The sequence below is a fragment of the Sapajus apella genome, unplaced genomic scaffold (assembly GCF_009761245.1).
Source record: "Sapajus apella isolate SASKATOON/1434 unplaced genomic scaffold, GSC_monkey_1.0 scaffold60, whole genome shotgun sequence".
Classification (NCBI taxonomy): domain Eukaryota; kingdom Metazoa; phylum Chordata; class Mammalia; order Primates; family Cebidae; genus Sapajus; species Sapajus apella.
In genome coordinates this window covers 973,483-993,528 of record NW_022437000.1, presented here as the reverse complement: position 1 = coordinate 993,528, position 20,046 = coordinate 973,483, and the positions used below count along the sequence as shown (strand labels likewise).

The 20,046-nt window shown below is 46.6% G+C and overlaps 2 protein-coding genes across 10 annotated transcripts in view; one reads left to right on the top strand and one right to left on the bottom strand.

The window, feature by feature from the left end:
• Positions 1 to 2,795, top strand: part of GGACT (gamma-glutamylamine cyclotransferase) — a 57,153-nt gene extending 54,358 nt beyond the window's left edge. For 2 of the 3 annotated variants that reach the window (XM_032246376.1, XM_032246378.1), the window contains one exon: positions 385 to 2,795. In XM_032246376.1, coding sequence (XP_032102267.1) covers positions 394 to 855 — 462 coding nt within the window. In that variant the 5' untranslated portion in view covers positions 385 to 393 and the 3' untranslated portion in view covers positions 856 to 2,795. The remainder of the gene's footprint in view (positions 1 to 384) is intronic. The other variant, XM_032246377.1, reaches the window with a different exon arrangement.
• The window catches only part of PCCA (propionyl-CoA carboxylase subunit alpha), a 424,770-nt gene continuing 407,269 nt past the window's right edge, over positions 2,546 to 20,046 (bottom strand). For 6 of the 7 annotated variants that reach the window (XM_032246368.1, XM_032246371.1, XM_032246369.1 and 3 more), the window contains 3 exons: positions 17,964 to 18,104; positions 5,169 to 5,246; positions 2,546 to 2,877 (listed from right to left, as the gene is read on the bottom strand). In XM_032246368.1, coding sequence (XP_032102259.1) covers positions 2,809 to 2,877; positions 5,169 to 5,246; positions 17,964 to 18,104 — 288 coding nt within the window. In that variant the 3' untranslated portion in view covers positions 2,546 to 2,808. The remainder of the gene's footprint in view (positions 2,878 to 5,168; positions 5,247 to 17,963; positions 18,105 to 20,046) is intronic. The other variant, XM_032246373.1, reaches the window with a different exon arrangement.

Sequence of the window (20,046 nt, the reverse complement as noted above, 5' to 3'; positions counted from 1 at the left end):
TGTCTGCTACAGACACATCAGGGAAGTCACAAATGTGTGCCCCTTTCTCTAGCAGAGGGATTGGCAAACACCGCGCCTACAGGTCAGAGCCGACCTGGTGCTCGTTTGTGAACAGCCCACAGGCTAGGAACGGTTTTCACGGGATTAAATGGTGGCCGAAAATCGAAACGTCTCATGATGTGTGAAAACCGTTGGCCATTCTCATCTGCGTGGGCAAGTAACGCCTGATGGGAGCACAGCCCGGCGCATTCCCGTGGCGCGAGCTGTGACCCCCATAGGGGAGCGGCCCCGTCCCGACGCTCTGGGCCGCGCTCCCCGCGCCAACCGCGGGTGCAGATGCAGAGCTCCCGCTGCGGGCTCACCAGTCGCCTCCTCTCCCCGCAGCTCTGCCCGATGGCCCTCCTCTTCGTGTACGGCACCCTGAAGCGGGGCCAGCCCAACCACCGGGTCCTGCGGGATGGCGCCCACGGCTCCGCAGCCTTCCGGGCGCGCGGCTGCACGCTGGAGCCCTACCCGCTGGTGATCGCGGGGGAGCACAACATCCCCTGGCTGCTGCACCTGCCCGGCTCGGGGCGCCGCGTGGAGGGCGAGGTCTACGCGGTGGACGAGCGGATGCTGCACTTCCTGGACGACTTCGAGAGCTGCCCTACCCTGTACCAGCGCACGGTGCTGCGGGTGCAGCTGCTGGAGGACCGGGCCCCAGGCGCGGAGGAGCCGCCTGCGCCTGCCGAGGCGCAGTGCTTCGTGTACAGCACGGCTACCTTCCCGCCGGAGTGGGCCCAGCTCCCGTACCACGACAGCTACGACTCTGAGGGGCCACACGGGCTGCGCTACAACCCCCGGGAGAACAGATGAGCGGGGCAGGCAGGGTGGGCCTAGGCCTGAGCCTCCTGGGGCTCCAAGATGCTCCCAGCCCAGCCCATGCTGGGTGAAGGCGGAAGCAGAACAGAGCCCTTTCCAAGGAATCCACGGGAAAAGGAGCCAATATTTCAGTGGCATCTGATTTTACAAATAATGTTGACATGTAAGTAGCAAGCTGGTTCCCTCCCATCTTTCTACCTGATAAGAAAAATGTAGGATTTTAATTCCCCTAAATGGCATTTAGAGAATTTGTGTGATCATGCCCAATTCTTCTTACTCTCCTCTTCCTCCTTGTTCTGTTGCTTTTGTGTGCTCCGCTTTGAGCTCAAGATAACATTTAGGATCACTGTAAAAGACTTCGTGTTGCAGCTAGATTTCAGCAGCGCTACTAGACTGATTGTGGCCTGTAGCCCCTGAGAGAGCTGATTTTAGGCGGCTGGGTAAAATTTATAAAGAAGTCCACAGGGAAAGCATGCCATGTATCAGAATGTGTACAGCACCATTCTTCATATTTTTTATATCAAGCTTCACAGCAATATTAAAGGTTATTTAAAATTGAAGTCAGTGTTTTGGGAAATCAAATATAAAAGTGTTGGTGCTGGGTCTGACCCCCACTTTTTTTAGTATACTTATTTAGTAGAGGGTTCTTTACATTCTGGTCCAAAAAAATAATGAACACCCACTTGCTGGGAGACACAGCTGAGCACCCGGGCTCAAGTGGAAGTTTATCTGAGCCCAGATCTCAGCAGTCAGGCCCCATCCCTGCCCCCTGAAGGGAGAGCATTTGGGGGTGGTCCTTTCAGAGAAGAGCCAACGCATTAGTAATTTGCTCTTCAGGCCTGACAGAAGGTTAGCTTCCAAATACAAATAGCACTTAAAATAATTTTAACAAAGCACGAAGTACCAATTACTACCCACCTCCATCTGATAATTGTCAGCATCGACTCAACTTGGTGCACGGCTTTTTGCTTCTGCTTCCCAGCAAAGTCTGAAACGTAGTCCAAGAATTTCAGAACCAAATGAAAATGCAGCTGCTGTGATCCTCAGTAACCTCGTTCTCTGTTGGGAGAGCTCACTTACTCTTCAACTTAATGGTAGACTGTGATCGCTAACTGCATCTGGTACAAAAGCATGATCATTATTTTTAGCTTCTTTTGCTTAATTGGAAACTTGCTTCACAAAAAAACACAGAAAGGCTGGGATGGTCTCAGCTGATCAGCTTGTGGCAGCCCCATCCTTGACGGGGTGGGTAAGGCCCCCCAAGCACCCTGTGACTGCCCCGCTTGTGCAATGGGAAAGGGACCAGACAGCATGCTCACTCTCAAAATAGTGCAGACGGAGCACCCCAGGCTGCCAGGAAGCCTCAAGGTGACCTCCATAGGGGTCAGCCATCAGCACCACACCCACATAGAGAGCCACAGCAGGAAGGGGATTGCCTAAATCTGCATCTGCACTCCCCAGTCCTTAAGAAGTTATGAAAATCAGCACCAGGAGTGAGGGCCTCACTTCCAGAAGAAGGCAGGCAATGAGATGAAAAAAAGTCAAGTGCTAATAAAGCCAGGCAGAGAAATGACATTTATAGCAAACTTCCAAAAGGATCACAAAGAAATGCTGGTGGTCCACTGGCAGAGCCTGTTGCCTAAGTATACATTGTCTTCATTCAAAAAAAGGGGCGAACTAATAGTTAGACAAACGCTGTTTTATTGTTTTCAGTTTGACACTAGGAAATCTCACAGGAGAAGTACAAATCATACGTACAGCATTTACATCAATGAAAATTTCCATTGGTGATTTTTTTTGGCAGAATATTGGTCTTGATTCTGTGTAATATGACGATGTAAAACGTAGCTGCATGGGAGTGTTCTGTAAAATGCCTGAATCAATTGTGTGAAAGCATCACGCAAATGGTGAATTAATTTGGGTGATGACTGAAAGGTTATAAATCATTCATTCCAGTTCCACGAGCAGATCCCCTTCTCCAACTGTGTCTCCAGCTCGACAATGTACAGATTTCACCTTGAATTTTTAAACATGCAGGGGGAGAGGAGAGTAAGAATTAGTAACCAGATCCAGGAGGCAGTAGGCTCCTAATCCACTTTTAGAAATGCACAGTCCTGCAGACCCAGCAGCCCCGGCACGAGCCGCCCCACCGGAGCCGGTCGGAGGGACCCTGGTGAACGGCGAGGTGCCCTGGTGGCTCTGCCGCACCCTCCCCTTTCTCGCCTCCTCTGTCCTCAGCACCTTCACAGTGGCCAGCCTGAGGGCTGCGCTCTGGCCCCTCACACTGGGCGCACTCAGGTTGAGGCGGGCTTTTCACTGCCAGGTGACTTCTAACCCCTGGCCGCCCCCTCTTCCTGTGGTTTTAGGTTGTGGAAATGTTCTCTGAGAATTAACGGAATATTTAGTGTAAAAGAAAAAGAATAAAACATTCGATAGTCAGATGAGCTGCTGAGTAGGAAGAGGACTTCCCTAGCGTGAGCGCCACCTTCCTTTTGAAGGAAAACAGAGTCCTCGGCAGTGGTGGGGCTGTGCGGTCGCCCTTTCCAGCATCATGGGTGTGTGGACTGTGCCTCCTTGTCCTACCAATTTTGGTTAGTCTTTATCAAGTTTTGCTTTCCCAAATTTGTGTTCAGGCTCAATTAGCAAGGAGGGGGCTGAGGTGGGGAAGAGACAGTCATCTGACTTGGTGGAGGCTCTGGCTCGGGCCTGAAAATTAACAACGGGTTGGAACTAATCAGCCACTGCAGACCTTGCTGCTTGGACTGAAGAGGCTACTTTCCACGATGCTCCTGTCTCCATTTAGCAGCCCTCCTACATGACGTCGTTTTAGTGATGCTACGATTGCCACAGCTGAGGATCTGTTTCCTTTGTGAACTTTTTCTCTGGGAGGAAAAGTGGCCTCGCAGGTAGGAACCAGGCCCTGCTACTCTGCATGGGGGCTTCGGGCCACTTCTGTGGTTCCTGGCTAGGTTGGAATGGAGAGGCCTGGGCATGGGGAGAGGCGAGCGCAATGCACAGCATGGCTACAGCCATGAGGGTGGAGGGAGACCCAGGCCATGAGGACGGGAAACCCACTGATGCGTGGCACCACGACCCTTCAGGGAACTAAGGCCAAGTTCATCTCTGCATTAGCACCTCGGTCCCACAGCACAGGGCCCTTGGCGTGCAGCAGACACACCTTCTCAGTCCCCACAACTAGGCCAAGTTCTCATCAGGGATGGGTGTCATGACACTAGCAAGCACAAACGTTAAATCCCAAAGAACCAATAAAAGCATCTTTACATCAACAGAAACCAATGTTTTCTTGTTCACTTTTTTAAAAAGTAATTTAGAAAGAATTCCTTAAAACACTGCAAATCATGCCATTTTACTCTCCACATCCCACCAAGACGCCGCAGCTGTCTGCACCCCACCAGACCTGCTGCTGGCTCCCGAGCGCTGGCATACACCTGGGCCTCTGTTCTCCCTGCCCCTTCTCTGAGAATCAGCTTCATTGCCTTCTGCAGTGACAGAGCACGATACTGAGGCCGCGTCTCTCTGATGCAAACCTGGTTTTGAACTGATGGATCTCTTTGTACCCAGTGGTCCCAAGACATGGCCACATGCAGAACATGGCCAGCCCCGCGCTTCCAATCATGCCCCACCCTGCAGACACTTCCCAACCCAAATGGCCCTCGGAAAAGATCTTTAGCTACTAATGGGATCCTTTTAGTCACAGGTAGAATAATGAAGTTATTGCTTAAAAAGACTTTTGTATTTTCTTCAAGGAAAAAATACACTTAAGTTTCACTATAAATGAATTTCAGTACTAATAGATACTCTCCTTTTTTTCTCCCTAAATAATTAAGTCCCACGTGCATATGGGGTTTCAGCTTATCTTGATCTGCAACTGAATTGTTCTCTTTGCAGAGAAATTGTCTTGAAGAGTTACATTAATTTTTGCAATCTGTAAAACCATTTCCTGCTGTTTGACCTAAGTCTCAGATAACTAACTGACTCCAAGACAGATGTAAACATTAAAAATTAAAGAGCCCTTAATTTGAAAGACATTAAGGTGAAGAACAATTGTTCTTTGACTACCTGAACATAATACACAGACTTTTTTGGAAGGCATGCTCTGGATGAGGCAGGGACGCATCAGGGCAGGATGGAAAAGCTCCCAATCCTAGTGGCCTCCTCTGTAAAAGGGAGAAGGGGAAGAGGGCGCCTGCCTCTGCGGTCCCTTTGCAGCCAAATCATCCATGATTCAAAGGTGGATGTTCCTCCATCACAGGCCGGCCTGGGCTGATGGGGACTTGGGGACTTACCGTGCCAGTTTTCCCAGCTGTCATACTATTCTGCATTTTCATGGCTTCAATCACACAAATTTCTTGACCTTCAGCGACCTGGAAAACAAAGGAGTTTTAAAAGCATCTAATTTGCAATAATGCTTAGGAACGAAGCCATTACGAAATTACCTTTCAAATGCCCCAAAATTTGTGTCTCTAAACAGCTGCAAAGATCTCTAATGTTTCCTATTCCAAACTCATCTTTAGGGACAGTAGAGAAAAGCCATTCTCTCTAAGTCCTTGTTGGAAAAAAGTCAGGGACTTTTTCCCTGACTGGGGGACCCTGGAGAACTGGGGACCCCGGCTGCCTGGGGGGCCTACCCTGGGTATCTCTGGGTCTGGCTCTGCCACTGACAGAGGTGCTGGGAAATTGGGATGTCTTCCACTTACCTGAAACGTCCAGAAATCTTTACAGACAGACTCAAGGTTGCCTGGGGGTGAAGGGGGAAGGGGAATGACTACTGAAGGATACAGGTTTTTTTTTGTTTTGTTTTGTTTTTGAGATGGAGTCTCAGTCTGTCACCAGGCTGGAGTGCAGTGGCTCGATCTCAGCTCACTGCCACCTCTGCCTCCCTGGTTCAAGCAATTTTCCTGCCTCAGCCTCCCAGAGTAGCTGGGACTACAGGCATGTGCCACCACACCCAGCTAATTTTTATATTTTTAGTAGAGTCAGTGTTTCACCATGTTGGCCAGGAGGGTCTTGAACTCTTGACCTCGTGATCCACCCACCTTGGCCTCCCAAAGTGTTGGAATTGCAGGCGTGAGCCACTGTACCCGGCCAGGATACAGGTTTTTTTTTTTTTTTTTTTTTGAGACAGAGTCTCGCTCTGTTGTCCAGGCTGGAGTACAATGGCGCAATCTTGGCTCACTGCAACCTCCGCCTCCCAGGTTCAAGTGATTCTCTTTCCCCAGCCTACTGAGTAGCTGGGATTACAGGTGCCTGACACCACACCCAGCTAATTTTTGTATTTACAGAGGAGTAGAGATGGGGTTTCACTATATTGGTCAGGCTGGTCTCGAACTCCTGACCTCATGATCTGCCTACCTCGGCCTCCCAAAGTGTTGGGATTACAGGCGTGAGCCACCACACCCGGCCTTGTACAGGGTTTCTTTTGGGAGTGATAAAAATGTTCCAAAATTGATTGTGGTGACAGCTACACAACTCTGAATTGACTAAGCCACTGAATTGTACAGTTTCAAGGGCTAAATTGTATGTGAATTACAGTTCAGTATAGCTGTTACCAAAAACAAAACAAAACGAAACAAAACACCAAAAGCACACCTTTCTGTCTATAGTCCCGGGGAGCTGGGAACAGCTCAGCCCTGGTGCCCCGAGGACCACTGTCCCATCCTCTACACGACACACTGAGTACCCATAACGAGGCAGCTTCTGAAAAGCCCTTCCCCACTGGGAATGACTTCCAGGGAGCTACACACATTCCAAGGCAGGAAACTGGGAGTGCCCAGGGGCCCTTGCCCAGACTGCGTTCAGAGCTTGCCTTTCATTCTGAGGGGCAGCCAGGCTGAGCTGGGTGGAAGCTCACTGGAGTTAAGCCCAAGGCTTCACTGTAGGAATTCACTGCGGCTGAAAACCATGCTACACACTCACTTCACTCTGCCTCGATGGGTCAGCATCCTGAGCCAGCCAGGTTTTTCTCTTGCCTTTATGAAAAAGGGCCTCCCAGTCTTTGAAACGGGCAAGTCCAGGTTCCTAGGGCAACGGCTATGGGTGTGGGTGGGCGTCCTGGCGTGGGGCTCCTGGCCCGTCACACCACCGTGGCCATGCTCGTCCAATGCCACTGAAATGCCTAGAAAATGTTCTTTCCTGAAATCCCCAGATGATCTCAAGTTCCCCTCCGGGCCCCCCATGTGGCACAAGCTGTCTTGCTGGCACTCTGGAGCGCCCGAGCCCGAGGTACTCTTTTCCTCTGCTGTTCAGGTGGTGGGCTGCTTTTTCCTGGCACAGAAATATAGGAAAAGAGAGGATGCCAAGGCTTTGGCGCTGGCACAGAGGAGAGACACCGCGCTGAGGAGCTGGGCCTGGAAATGCAGCCCGCGCTGCCCTTTTTGATTCATTTTCACCTGGCATCTGCATTCCAGGGAGAATGAAGAATCGGCCTCAAGTGCTATTTGCAGGGGGATGGGAGGGGCAGCGCAGAGACAATGCAGAGGCCCCAGTCAGGGGCCTAAGAACAGTCGCTCCCTCCAGCCGGCATTTTAGAGCCCTTTTTCTCTCTTAAAAGGCAGGCAGGGACCAGGGAAGCCAGGAGCAGGCCTGGTTCACTGTCTGCACCTGCCAGCCAGCTGTACACAGAGGATCCTGGAAGCCCAGCCGTGTCCTCTTTGAAGCTGGACTCACTGCGACCCACTGTTACCCAGGACTGGGCACTCAGGCAACAGGACCGGGGACTCTCTGGGAAATGAATCTGAGACTCAAAAGAACATAATGGAAATGCCATCCAAAAATTAGGAATCCACCTTCCTGCTCTGGGCACTATTCTCTCTCCAGACGGAGGAGCTCTCTGGGGAATACATGCCGGCCTCCCACACACCCACTCAGCCCTTTCTCTGCAGGCATCTGAGGGCCCAGGACTGGTCGGAGCCCTGTCTCCCCACCATGCACCTCGGCTTCGCATGGGTGGCACAGCCCCTACCCCCTCTGCCAGCAGCTGTGCCCCTCTGCCACTTTTCCCCTCCCATCCCATCGCTCAGAATCTGTGGGCCAGACGGGCAGGCAGCTCCTGCTTCTGTTTTACAGGATCTTCAAGTAGGCGCATTAGCAACTAAAGTGCAAATATGAAGCAGAAATGAGGCCTGGGGATTTCCCAATGTCACGCCGGGTGCAAAGGCCAATCTGAGCCGGCTACAGTTCTACGCTGGGCTCACCAGGGCCTGGGAGCAGGCAGGTGGTGGACAGGGGCTTATGGGCTCTGCTGTCACTGCCACTGACCCTCTTTGTGGCTGGCTCTGTGCTTCTAACATGGGTGATCTGCAAAGAGGTGACACACAGGTGACTGCAAGTGCTGGGTCCCTGATCGCTCACAGAACAGAACCTCAGACTTAGCCTGCTACAGTCAGGAAAAGTGGGGAAGCCTGAAATTAAAGCAGTCCTTCCCTCTGATTGTGAGAGTCCAGCAATTCCATTAAAAGAACTTTAAAGAAAGTGTGTCTCTACTGAAGTGATCCCACCTTCTCTCCAACCCACAGCACAGCCCTGAATCATAGAATTAGATCCTCCTCTCACTCCTGTTTCCCCTCCCTAGTTCCTCTCATGGTGTCCAAAGTCTATTTAGAGTATTTAGCTCTATCTATCTATCTATCTATCTATCTATCTATCTATCTATCTATCTATCTATCTATTTATCTATCTATCTATCTATTTATTAGAGACAGAGTCTCACTCTGTTGCCCAGGCTGGAGTGCAATGGCTCGATCTCAGCTCACTGCGACCTCCACCTCCCAGGTTCAAGCTATTCTCCTGCCTCAGCCTCCTGGGTAGCTGGAATTATAGGCATGCACCACCACGTCCAGCTAATTTTTATATTTTTAGTACATACAGGGTTTCACCATATTGGCCAGGCTGGGCTCAAACTCCTGACCTCAAGTGATCCACCAACCTTGGCCTCCCAATGTGCAGGGTTACAGGTGTGAGCCACTGCGCCCAGCAAGAAATGAAAACCTAAGTAACCCACTTCTCTGTTAACTTTATACAATCTGTTTTGTAGACCATTTTCACTAATTTATCCCAAAGAGATGGTGCTTAAAAACTTCCTTGATGACCTACAAAACAGTGAGAGACAGCTGGTTCAACAGAATCATGTTCTACCGCCCCCAACACACACACACACACGCACACACACACACTCTCTCTCTCTCTCTCTCTCTCTCTCTCTCTCTCTCACGTGAACTTAATTGAATTTCAACTTGTTTCATCCTTTGGAAAAAATTGAGCTGGAGAACCAAATTTGATATAAACCAAACATCAAAGAATGCAATGGAAACAAACTACGTCCGCCCCAGTCTGTTGGAAGAGGCTGCACTGGAAGGTGTGCTCCAGGGATGGGCAGACACGGAGCTGGGCTCCTTCCAACAATAACAACATGCCGCCACTCGGCCACTGGGAGCAGGGGCTCTCACCTTAGGACTTCTGAGCCTTGCTACCAGCAGCGCTGGCTATTGCAGAATGCACTGCACACCCTAGGCTCCATGAGGGAGCTGGGCAGTGGGCCCAGTGGAGGTAACACCCTTCTGATTCCCCTGGGGCACTGGGGAAGCCAGGCATTAATTGGGTGCACTGAGAGGGGCCTCCGCCATTCCGTCTCCACCAGACACCCCCATGTGCAGGCCGTTCCTGCAGGATGTGTGCGCACGTTTCTCCAACACTTTTGTGAATCATCTGATGAAGACTTAATGACTGTGACAGGATGTCTCCAGTGTTGGGCTTACAAAGTGGTCACAAGCCTCGAAAGTCTTTTTGATGAACCAAGTGGGCCTGATGTATTTCCCCGCTCACTGTCTAATTGGTGTAAAGTTTGGAGGTCTGAATCCTGTATCTTTCATCCAGCTTATTGCGTCCTCTCCTTTGACACGGGGTCAAGGTTCACATTCGCATCCGATTATCAGAGCGGCACTCATTAAGCCGGAGTCGGCCTTGCCCCAAAAGAGGCTTGCGAGAAACCTTGGCCCATTTACTCAGCAGATTTTTGCATGTTGCGGGGGCCAGAGTGTCACCCAGCGTTGCTCTGTGCTGAAGAGCTGCAGACACCTCCAGCTGATGATGAATTGTGAGTGATGGGAATCAAATCCCGTAAAGCCAGCTGCTTGCCATGGTCGGCACAATGACTCTAATGGATATAGGCTGCCAATTTTCCAGTTTTACTGGCAAGTCTTCCAAGTGTAATTAAGGGAAGTTATAAATGATATGGAAATCTATCAAGTTCCATTTATTTTCAGAGGACTCTTTCCCCAGAGACTTTTATCTTCAAGCTTATAGTATGCTTTGTTGTGCTAATGATTTAAACCACTTCTTATTTCTGATTAAAGCCCCCAATATCCCTTCTACCAAGTTCTCTTCACTCCTTCCGCAAAGATTAAAAGACAGAGAACCTTCTCTAGCACTTGCTCCTGCTCAGAAAACAAGCTAAGACAGGGACATATTTAGCAATGCGGATCCTTCAAACTGCAAACTGCCATGGCCACTAAGAACGCTCAAAGAAAGTGCAGGAAGAAAAAGAGAAGAGAAAGGGGGAAAAAAGACCACCAAACATAAAAGGAAGCCCCCACAAGTACAGACTTGAAAGTGGTGCTCAATAGCAGATATTCATCAGAAGGTGGTGTCGCTCACTAATGTTATTTGATTTGGAATAAAAGCATGAAAATGATGGCAAAGGCCTAAAATTGGAGATGTAAAGGATGACTGCACAGTATTCCATTTCTCAATTTCATCCTTCAGAGCCACAAAATGGGGGTGATACAGTGAGTGGATGAGATTTACAGTAACAGCTGTGGTCTCCCACACAAGGGAGGCCCTTCTAATGGGCTGAGGTCTGTTTAGAACAGACGGGGAGTAACAAAACAAGGTTCCTTATTAAGAGTGTGCAGTCAAATTTCTGATAAAGAAAATGACGAGGGAGTCAGGTCTCCTTTAAGATGGCCCCATCCTCTCGTTGTTGCCCGAACCCAGGGCTGTTTTAAAGGCGTTATCATGGAAATATAGGCCAAAGGACGTACACAGCATCGAGTGCCCCCACCCCCCAGGAAGCCCACTCTCTAGCAACTGTAAGGAATGCAGAGGAAACTGTGCCAGTGGCATATGGCTTTCCACTGCGCTAAACATTCACACAAAAGACAGGTTCATCAGTCATTGGAGTATCTGGATAAAAAATTAGCTCCTGATGGATGGTATTTTGAGCTTACCTGCTGCTAGTACATTACCAGAGAAACACAGGTTTTGAAACCCACATGACATTAGAAACTGCAGACCATGAAATACGACACGTGCAGGAGCGCACAATGTACGCCAGATTATACAAAATAATAAATAAGCTATTTAAACCCTCTGCCTAAAACTGGGCCCGCTGCAAGGAACCCTGGGTCACTTCTACGCAGGCCAATTAATGCACAGCATCTGCTGTACAGAAGCAGGGCATGAAGCACTTCCGAATGATTTCGGCAATTAAAAGAAAACTGTTTCCTGCCTGTTCAGACAGCAACTGTTTCAATGCAAGAGTGAGCACCAAATCACTGTGTGCAGCTGAAAAATTAAGTCCCCTTTTTGGGGAAGAAGGGTGGGTGGGAGGAAGAATTTTTATGGAAAAAGGAGGCTTCTTTTGTTGTCCTACGCTCTGTGTTTTTCTGCCAAATTAGACAGAAGGCTCGGAGGGCTCAGCAGCCCGCTGCAGTTTCCGCTTCTGCGGCACTGGCCGCCGGAAAACACGGATCAATATCAGCCCTGCTGACTGCACCACAAAAGTGAAAATCCCTCCATTTCATTGTTCAAGGCTGGTCTACTTGGAACGCAGGTGCCTGAACGGCATGTATTTTAAGGCCTTCAGATCTGAAGAAAGGTTCAGTTAACAGTCACAAGAAAAGGCATCTCAGATTGAGTGAAAAGGCACTGCGCACATCTGATTATATTAATAGCAACTTCCTCTTTCTGAGCTGGTAAGATAGGCTGGTAAATATCCCCGCATATTTCCTGAAAAAGAAACATATATTCACATCCCAGCATTTTCATGTAAAGCGAGACGGGGAAGAGGCCACGGGAGATTTTGCAGTATCTGAGCAAGGATGGAACCATCATCAAATCACAAAGAAAGACACGGTGGCAGGAGAGGTCCTTCTGCAGCTGAAGGCTCCTCTAGTGGCCCATGCATGAGCGGCCTCATTCTGGAGGGCTCGGGGACCAGGGGCCACCCGTCCAGCCCCGCTGCTGGCTCCAGACTGTAGGCACACATGCCATCTGCCCAGTGCTCCCCTTGTCTCTCGAGTAGGGCTCCCCAGAACTAGCCAGCACTCGAGGGGTGAAGGGCAGAAATACAGACTTGTGGCCAATATAAAACAAGTCCAGTTTCTCTTACAATTCCTTAAAATGAAGAAAAATACGACTCCCTACTGCCCTCTAAGTTAGCTCAAAACCAGAGCCAAAGCCCACGGTTACAAAGAGAACTAGTGAAAACTGATGTCACTCACAATACCTTCGGAAAACAGCCTGCATCCTCTACCTTTGTCAAGCATGCTACTTTAAAGGACTCTGTGAAGGGATGATTTCTGTAAACTTACATTTTTAGCAAAAGAGAAAAGGGTATTTTAAATCTTGGTAAGGTTGAGAATGGTCACTTACAAAAATGTTTAAAACAAAGAAAACACACCTTCTACTCCCAAGCAGATCATTCCTGAGAAATGAAATCAAACACCAAGCTTGGAGAGGACTCTCCTATATTTAATATACTGGTCTATATAAATATTTTTATATCAATAATTATCACTGAGTAAATTAAACCGTAAAATCCCCAGATTGTTACCTCCAACAAAACCCAACTCTAAAAATCAATGTTATCTGGAAAAGATTAAAAGGCCAAACCCAGGGGCATTGTTACCTCTGAAGACGACAGGACGGGAGTGAGACGGGGCGCTTGGCACAGGGAAAGTGCATGTCTCATTGTTAAATAGCATTTGAATCACGTATGAAAATGGTGAACAGAGGGCACAGGAGTGCTTGTTGGATTCTTCCCCTGTAACTTTCTGGATGTTTGTAGTGTTTCATAATTTTAAAGTTTTAAAATGTTAACGGATGCATGGATCTGTGTGCACGTGCTGTGGGATACAATCTGAGGTTTGGGTGAAAACTGGCATCTTGTCAAATAAACTGCTTAACTATTGCTATAAAATACGTAAATTTAATTATTGCAATTATCTGATGATTGTAAATCAAGGTATCCAGAAACTGGAAACTCTGTCAAGCAGCCAGACTCGCCCCTCTACAGGGAGAGATGCAATGACCGACCCTGGGCTGCGTGAGGCACACAAGCACAATGCCAGGCGAGTGCACCACAGGAGGGCCCAGCCCTGCCTTCTCTTTAGGATTCTTGAGAGCTTATGAAATTTTCAAATCTTGTTTCTTTTTTTCTTTTTTTTAAGACGGAGTCTCTCTCTGTTGCCCAGGCTAGAGTGCAGTGGCGCGATCTTGGCTCACTGCAACCTCCGCCTCCTGGGTTCAAGTTGTTCTCCTGCCTCAGCTTCTCGAGTAGCTGGGACTACAGGCGCATGCCACCACACTGGGCTAATTTTTATGTTTTTAGTAGAGACAGGGTTTCACCGTGTTAGTCAGGATGGTCTCGATCTCCTGACCTCATGATCCGCCCGCCTCAGTGTCCCTAAGTGCTGAGATTACAGGCGTGAGCCACTGCGCCCGGCCTATCTTGTTTCTTTAAGAAATAAAAAACAAAGGTATCTCGCCAAGTCTGCCAGTTCTCCATGATCGGCTAAGCTCAGTTACATGAGGTTTAGAGACAAAGGGGAGGTGTGGACATCATACTCCGAGATGGGATGGGGCGCCTGTGTCTCGTGGCCTGCGGTTGCCCACCTGCTTGGGAGCCTCCCTGTCAAAGGAGCTCGTGCAAGAAGGAAACAAAATTGGGGTGAAGTATAAGTGGTGCTGCTGCCCGTGCTTGTCAGGGTGATGCTTTTACTGGCACACTGTACATACAGTAGGCCCCCCCCCCCTTTTTTTTTTTTGCCTTTACAGTATTGTTCACAAAAGGAACAACCCCAAACACCTCACTGCCCTTCTGCTAAATGTCAATTCCATCACAAGGTGGATCTTCTCCTCTTAGCCCCACAAAATATCCCAAAGTCCAACTAATATTGAATGGGCTAATTCGCAAGAAAAATCAGCGACAGGTATTTAATTTCAATCTATTCTTTCACTTAGTTTCACTATCATTAAGAAAGAAAGAAACGCAAATGAGTATATAGCCAGCTGATGGTTCGTTTCTCACTTAATTGTTGGTGTATATTTTTTGATGCAAATCTGTGATGACTGCAGAATACAAACATTACTTCAAAGAATCCTGGCCGGGCTCGGTGGCTCATGCCTGCAATCCCTACACTTTAGGAGACCAAGGTGGGTAGATCACCTGAGGTCGGGAGTTCAAGACCAGCCTGGCCAACATGATGAAACCCCATCTCTACTAAAAATACAATAAATTATCCAGGTGTGGTGGTGGGCGCCTGTAATCTCAGTTACTCAGGAGGCTGAGGCTGGAGAATCACTTGAACCTGGGGGCAGAGGTTGCAGTGAGCCAAAATCAGGCCACTACACTCCAGCCGTGGCAACAAGAGTGAAACTCTGTCTCAAAAAAACAAAAAAAACTTAACTAAATGCAATATTAAAATACCTTCCTGAGTGACTATCTTATGGGGTTTTGTTTTGTTTCTGTTATCAAGAGGCTAACACAGCGAATGTGCGCATCATGACTATTTTATACTTCAAAGTCAAAATGAAAATTATGTAATAAATTCAAGCAGCTGTAAGTCAAAATTAATGTGGAAAAATGTATTCTACCATTATTCTGAAAAGTATGTATTTTTAACATTTCTGTTCAAAAGTATCATAAAGATAGTTTAAAACAGTGACTCATGCTAACTTTGATGACAGAAGTGCTCCCAGTTTACAGTAGTGTTACGTGTCCAGGAAAACTGTTTCCAAACTGAAATGGGTTACTGCAGAAACATTTTCAGAAGGCATATGAAAAGGCATGTAAAATTTATTCTATCAGTTGTTTTCTAAGTTATATTAGTGATTCTTGACTTTAACAATCCATTACTTTCTGATTGATTTGTTTGCTTACATGCATTTTACTGTATATTAACACCCTCTCTCCACATGTTCAAAAAAACAATTACACAATCATTTCAAATGTGATCTGCCTGCTACATTTAATGATAAACAGTGTGTGACAAACACTGAAAAAGTGTTAGGAACTTTTGCTGTGTGAACCCTAGGGAAGCTCTTCACATGAAACCCAGCTTCTGTGTTTAGGGCAGGGAGAATGTTTCACATGAATCCGTTCACAGACCCTGACACACCAAGCCCTGAGTGGATTCATTACTTCTCAACAGCCACCTCACGTCTCCTCTTCCTGAGGTTTTTAAACGATGTTCAAGGTGCTTACTTCACAAAACAGTTTTGTTCATTGCGATTTTTATGCGACACTTTTCGAACTTATTGCCAGGCCCACCATTCTAGGATTGGTCAAGTAAAATTAAGCTGAACACAAACATGATAGGTTACTGGAATTTAAATGATAAAAAGTAACATTCCGAAGAAAAACAGAATACTTGTAAGGCCCTCAGTAATTTCTGGGTCCTTTTTTCCTTGAAAATACACCAAGGAGACAGACTCCATTATCTTCCCACCCATAAAAGGGGAACCTCCAGCTCGGCTATTGTTAGTACAGGGGAAAACGCAACCCACCCGGCAGTGTTAAAATAATTGGAAACCACCAAACTTCAACGTTACAAGTAATGTTTTCTCATAACAGTCTCAAAAAAGTGCCGTGCCTCTGGTCCAGGGAAGCTCCTTGTGTTTTAATGACACAAAGCAAAATGCAATTATAGAAGTTGTTCTAAGAGCCGACGATTCAACTTCTCGGGGTGCATTGGATTTCACTATTAGTGGTCTGGGACATTTTTCACAAGCAGTAATCCAAGAGAAAAGACTGTTTTATCAAAACACAATGGCACAGACGACGAAAGGAAGCTCTACAAGTACCAAAAGAGACAAATAAAAGCAAGTGTATGCTCCACCTGAGCAGCCCCCACAAACAGCACTCAGGAGGAGCTGATGGATCCCGAGACCATGAGCCGATCCACCAGGCAGGCCCCCCGGGTACTCTGACTTTAAAGGAATGCATAAAATACAGGCCCCACTGCTCTGCGGTAACATATTTTTAACAATTAGTTCTCAAACCATTCTTAATGAGTACACACATTTAATTATTGGTGGGTGTTTTCAATATCTGAGCTACATCAATGAACCCAGAGCTAATATCACATTGTTCCCATTTACGAAATGCCTTGCTTTTCCACATTCAATTATTAACCAGGAAATGGAACATACAAAGGCCAAACCCTTTCGGTATGTGGGAAAGCTAGATCAGGAGCGAGCAGCTGTTAAGAAACCAGAAGGCTGCACTGATCAGACCTTGGGAGCACCCCATTTACTGCCTCTGAGCAGCCTCCGTAAGGGCCACTGGGCAGACGGGACCAGGGCAGCAGTCTCACCCTCTCACCCTCCAGGCTGGAGGCAGGAGTGGTCTCGCTCTTTTTTGCCCTACCTCCCACCACTCAGGTGTGGATTCAGGTGTTAGAAAAGGATTTAAGGAAAACACACACACACACAGACACATACACACACACACACACACACACACACACACAGAGAAAAAGATTTAAGGAAAACACACACACATACACACAGAGTGTTAGAAAAGGAGTTAAGGAAAACACACACACGTGTTAGAAAAGGATTTAAAGTGAACACACACACACACACACACACTCTCTCTCTCTCTCTCTCTCTCTCTCTCTTTCTCTCACTCTGTCTCTTATGGCCTCTCCCAAATCCTTAACACTTGGGCATTAGACAGTCTTAATGAGGGCTTTCTTCCTGGAGTATCAATGCTTTCAAAGCAAACAACAATTCACAGCTACGTAGCCACTTTTATGCCTTTCTTAAAGAGCTGATACAGTAGTTCTATTTCTGTTTCACCAGGTAAAGCAACTGTTAAGTCAGTTTTCTAACTTCACATATTAGTTTCAGAGCTGATAACTTAAACAACTAAAACTGATCATGTTTTCTTGATATTTACATTATTGCAAATGCTCTTCTAGAAGCCAAAGCCAACAACATGATTTTTTCCCTCAATGTTAAGAGGATATTTTATGTATACTAAGAAATCAGGAGGCATTAAAATGTAAGCCCCAGTGACCTGAGATACAAAATATCACCCCCACCTCACCCATGAGAGACAGTGATGTCTGGCTATTTCCCTGCACATGAATAAAAATGCAAGTATCTAAGTGTCCCCAGAAACCTTCTTGTTGCCTCCTAAATTGTTTTCTTTTCACTTTGCTGCTCATCAATAGAGATTTCTATCCATGTTCTAAGAAAACGTGTGCATCCTACCAATTCATCCATAGCAGGTTATCTCGAGACTGCATGAGGAAATAATATAGCTTTGATTTGTGCTTTAATGTCACAAGATCAAGATGAAGAACTTCCAACTGTGATGCTACATTTTATTTACCAAGTAACGGAAGTGCTCTGGTACTGTGCAGATTGCAGAATTAACCTTTCCTTAACTCTTCTTCCCAATTAGACATTTATTCCAGGAATCATGCAAAAAGTTCCTCCTTGGCGTATTATTCCCTGGCATGAGTTCTTCAAGGAAGCTTTGAACACAGCATACAGGAGAGTAAGTAGCACTTTAAGTAAAGTACTTCCCAAAACACTGCATTTGCGAAATGACAGATGAAACTGGACTTCTTTCCGTTCCACTCCCAGATCACTTGGGAGGGGAAGCGCTGAGAGTCCTGGCACTCACCTAATGCAAACGTGAAACAGGTAGACAACACAAGAAAGCAATTTTGCTGTTTGGTGAGGGTTAGTTAAGAAAGAACTGCCAAGCCGAATGGTGCTGCGCCCTCAGCCATCATCCTGGAAGGGGAAGTCTGAGACCAGCATGTCCTGCAGACACACACAGCCCTTACCATGTCTCCAGGCTTGACAGAGACAGCCACCACCACTCCGGGCATCGGGGAATGCAGAACACTGCTTGTGTCCTCAGCCACTTTTTCCAGCATAAATTTGTTCAATTCTGCAGCAAGTTTGGTCAAGATATGCATCTTGTACTTAAGGAAAAAACAAAACAAAACCATAAATGAGTTTAAATGAACTTTTCTTCAAAAGCGGCATTCATTCTAAATCAGTTTTTTACTTTTAAATTCAAATTACAGTAACAGCCTTCAATTCAAATGGTTCTGAATTGCTGCACACATCAAAAGATTTGTTTCTGTCATATATTGTGAGCTAGTTATTTCAGAAATTTCTTGCAATAAGGACTATTCCAGTTATTAATATTAATCAGCGATAAATATCCTCTATCTTTAAGAAAAAAATTTCAAAACATGATAGAGAAAACAGAATTTTAGTTGTATTCCCTTCACGTCCTACAAACTTATCCCCATGAAGGCAAATCCCGTGAGCTGGGCCGGCCCCAGGGATGGAGGAAGTTCCATGTGGACAGGCGCCAGTAGATGGCAGCAGATGGCTGTCGCAGGCTTCCCACAGACCTCCAAGAGTGGCTGCACTACCTATCATCAATAAGTTAAGACAAAGGGGTTCAGTGTTCATTTTGGGCAAAATAGTATTTAAAATTCTATTTTTTTTAAGTGACAGAAAATGTTATAATTCATGATTGAAAAAGTTGGCTTTTCTTAAAGGCACAACATGGCACAGTCTTTCTGATTTAACAAGATGGTTAGGAAAAGATGAAGAGGCATGAGAATACCTTCTGCACTGAGAGACAATAACATGAAGGTGTTACAAACACGGATGGAAAACAGTATGCACAGCAAGTATTTTCACAGCACCTTCTGTAGGCGGCTCGCAAACAATTAGGGGCATGTTCAGGGCAGTTCAGTGGAGCAGAACATTTCCAAAAAAGAGAATTCCTATCCTCTCCGTGAATAATCTCTGAGCCACAGTTTGCCCTATCCAAATAGAAAGAAGATAAAACGGCTTGAGGAAGTGTCTTGGTGAAATTGGAACCACCACCTGAAGGTTCTGGATCCCTACCAGGTCACATTTCTCTTGAGTAAGAAAGAAGCAGCAGCAGTGAGACAGCTCCATTTTGTTAAAAAAAAACCTGCTGTAACTCAAAGCCTCCTGTGGGCATCATGATGGCAGGGATGCAAAAACAAAATATAATTCCCCCTTTAATTCTGTGTGGGGAGGGTGGAAATCTCTAAGTGCCTCTTCACAGGCCTATTGAAAAGGGTGGGGGGAGAGCTTTGATGGCCTAAGTTCCAAGTGGATTTGCGGCACTGTGACAGGTTGAATAATAACATCTTTTGCATGTTTCTTTACTCCTGAGTGTGTGTTTTGCAATCAAGACATAGAAGCGTCTGCCAGTTTCTGAAGGCTATGATCCTTAAGTGAAATTACAGTACAAATAAAAGCTTTTTGCTCCTATTAAAATTCATCTGAGTCATAAGTGGTGAGGGAAAAAAGCGAGGAGAGTGCACACTGCTGTCAGTCTAATAAACATTCTGGGCAGAGGGACTATTTATCAGTGATGAATTGTACCTCTAAGTCCTTCATTAAATCAGTGGGGGAGGGTGTGGACGGACAGAGGAGAATATAATTGGACCAAATTGCACAGTTTTCGTATCTGTGCTGTCTGCCATGGGGAAAAAAATCCAGCATCACTAGAGACATCAGAGTCAACGAAAAAGTTACTTTTCTAGTTGGTGTCACCCTGAGCTGAGCCGTCTATGTGAGTGACTTGCAACGTTCCTCATTCAGTTTTCAGCATAGCGCACAGATCTGTTTTTCTCTTGTGTTTTGCAGAATCTGACTTCAAAATATGAAGCCTAAATTCAGGAAAAGTATCCTCATACATTGAGAATATGGTTTACCGCATTTCCCCATGGTGGATGTACTCCAAAACGCCGTGTAGTTATATCACAGGTCGGCCTGCACCAAGTGCTAAGACTGGATTTAGCTTCATTTATCCCCAGAAATTACAAGATTCTGACTAAAACTGGATCCTTTTACTATTTTTATAATTTT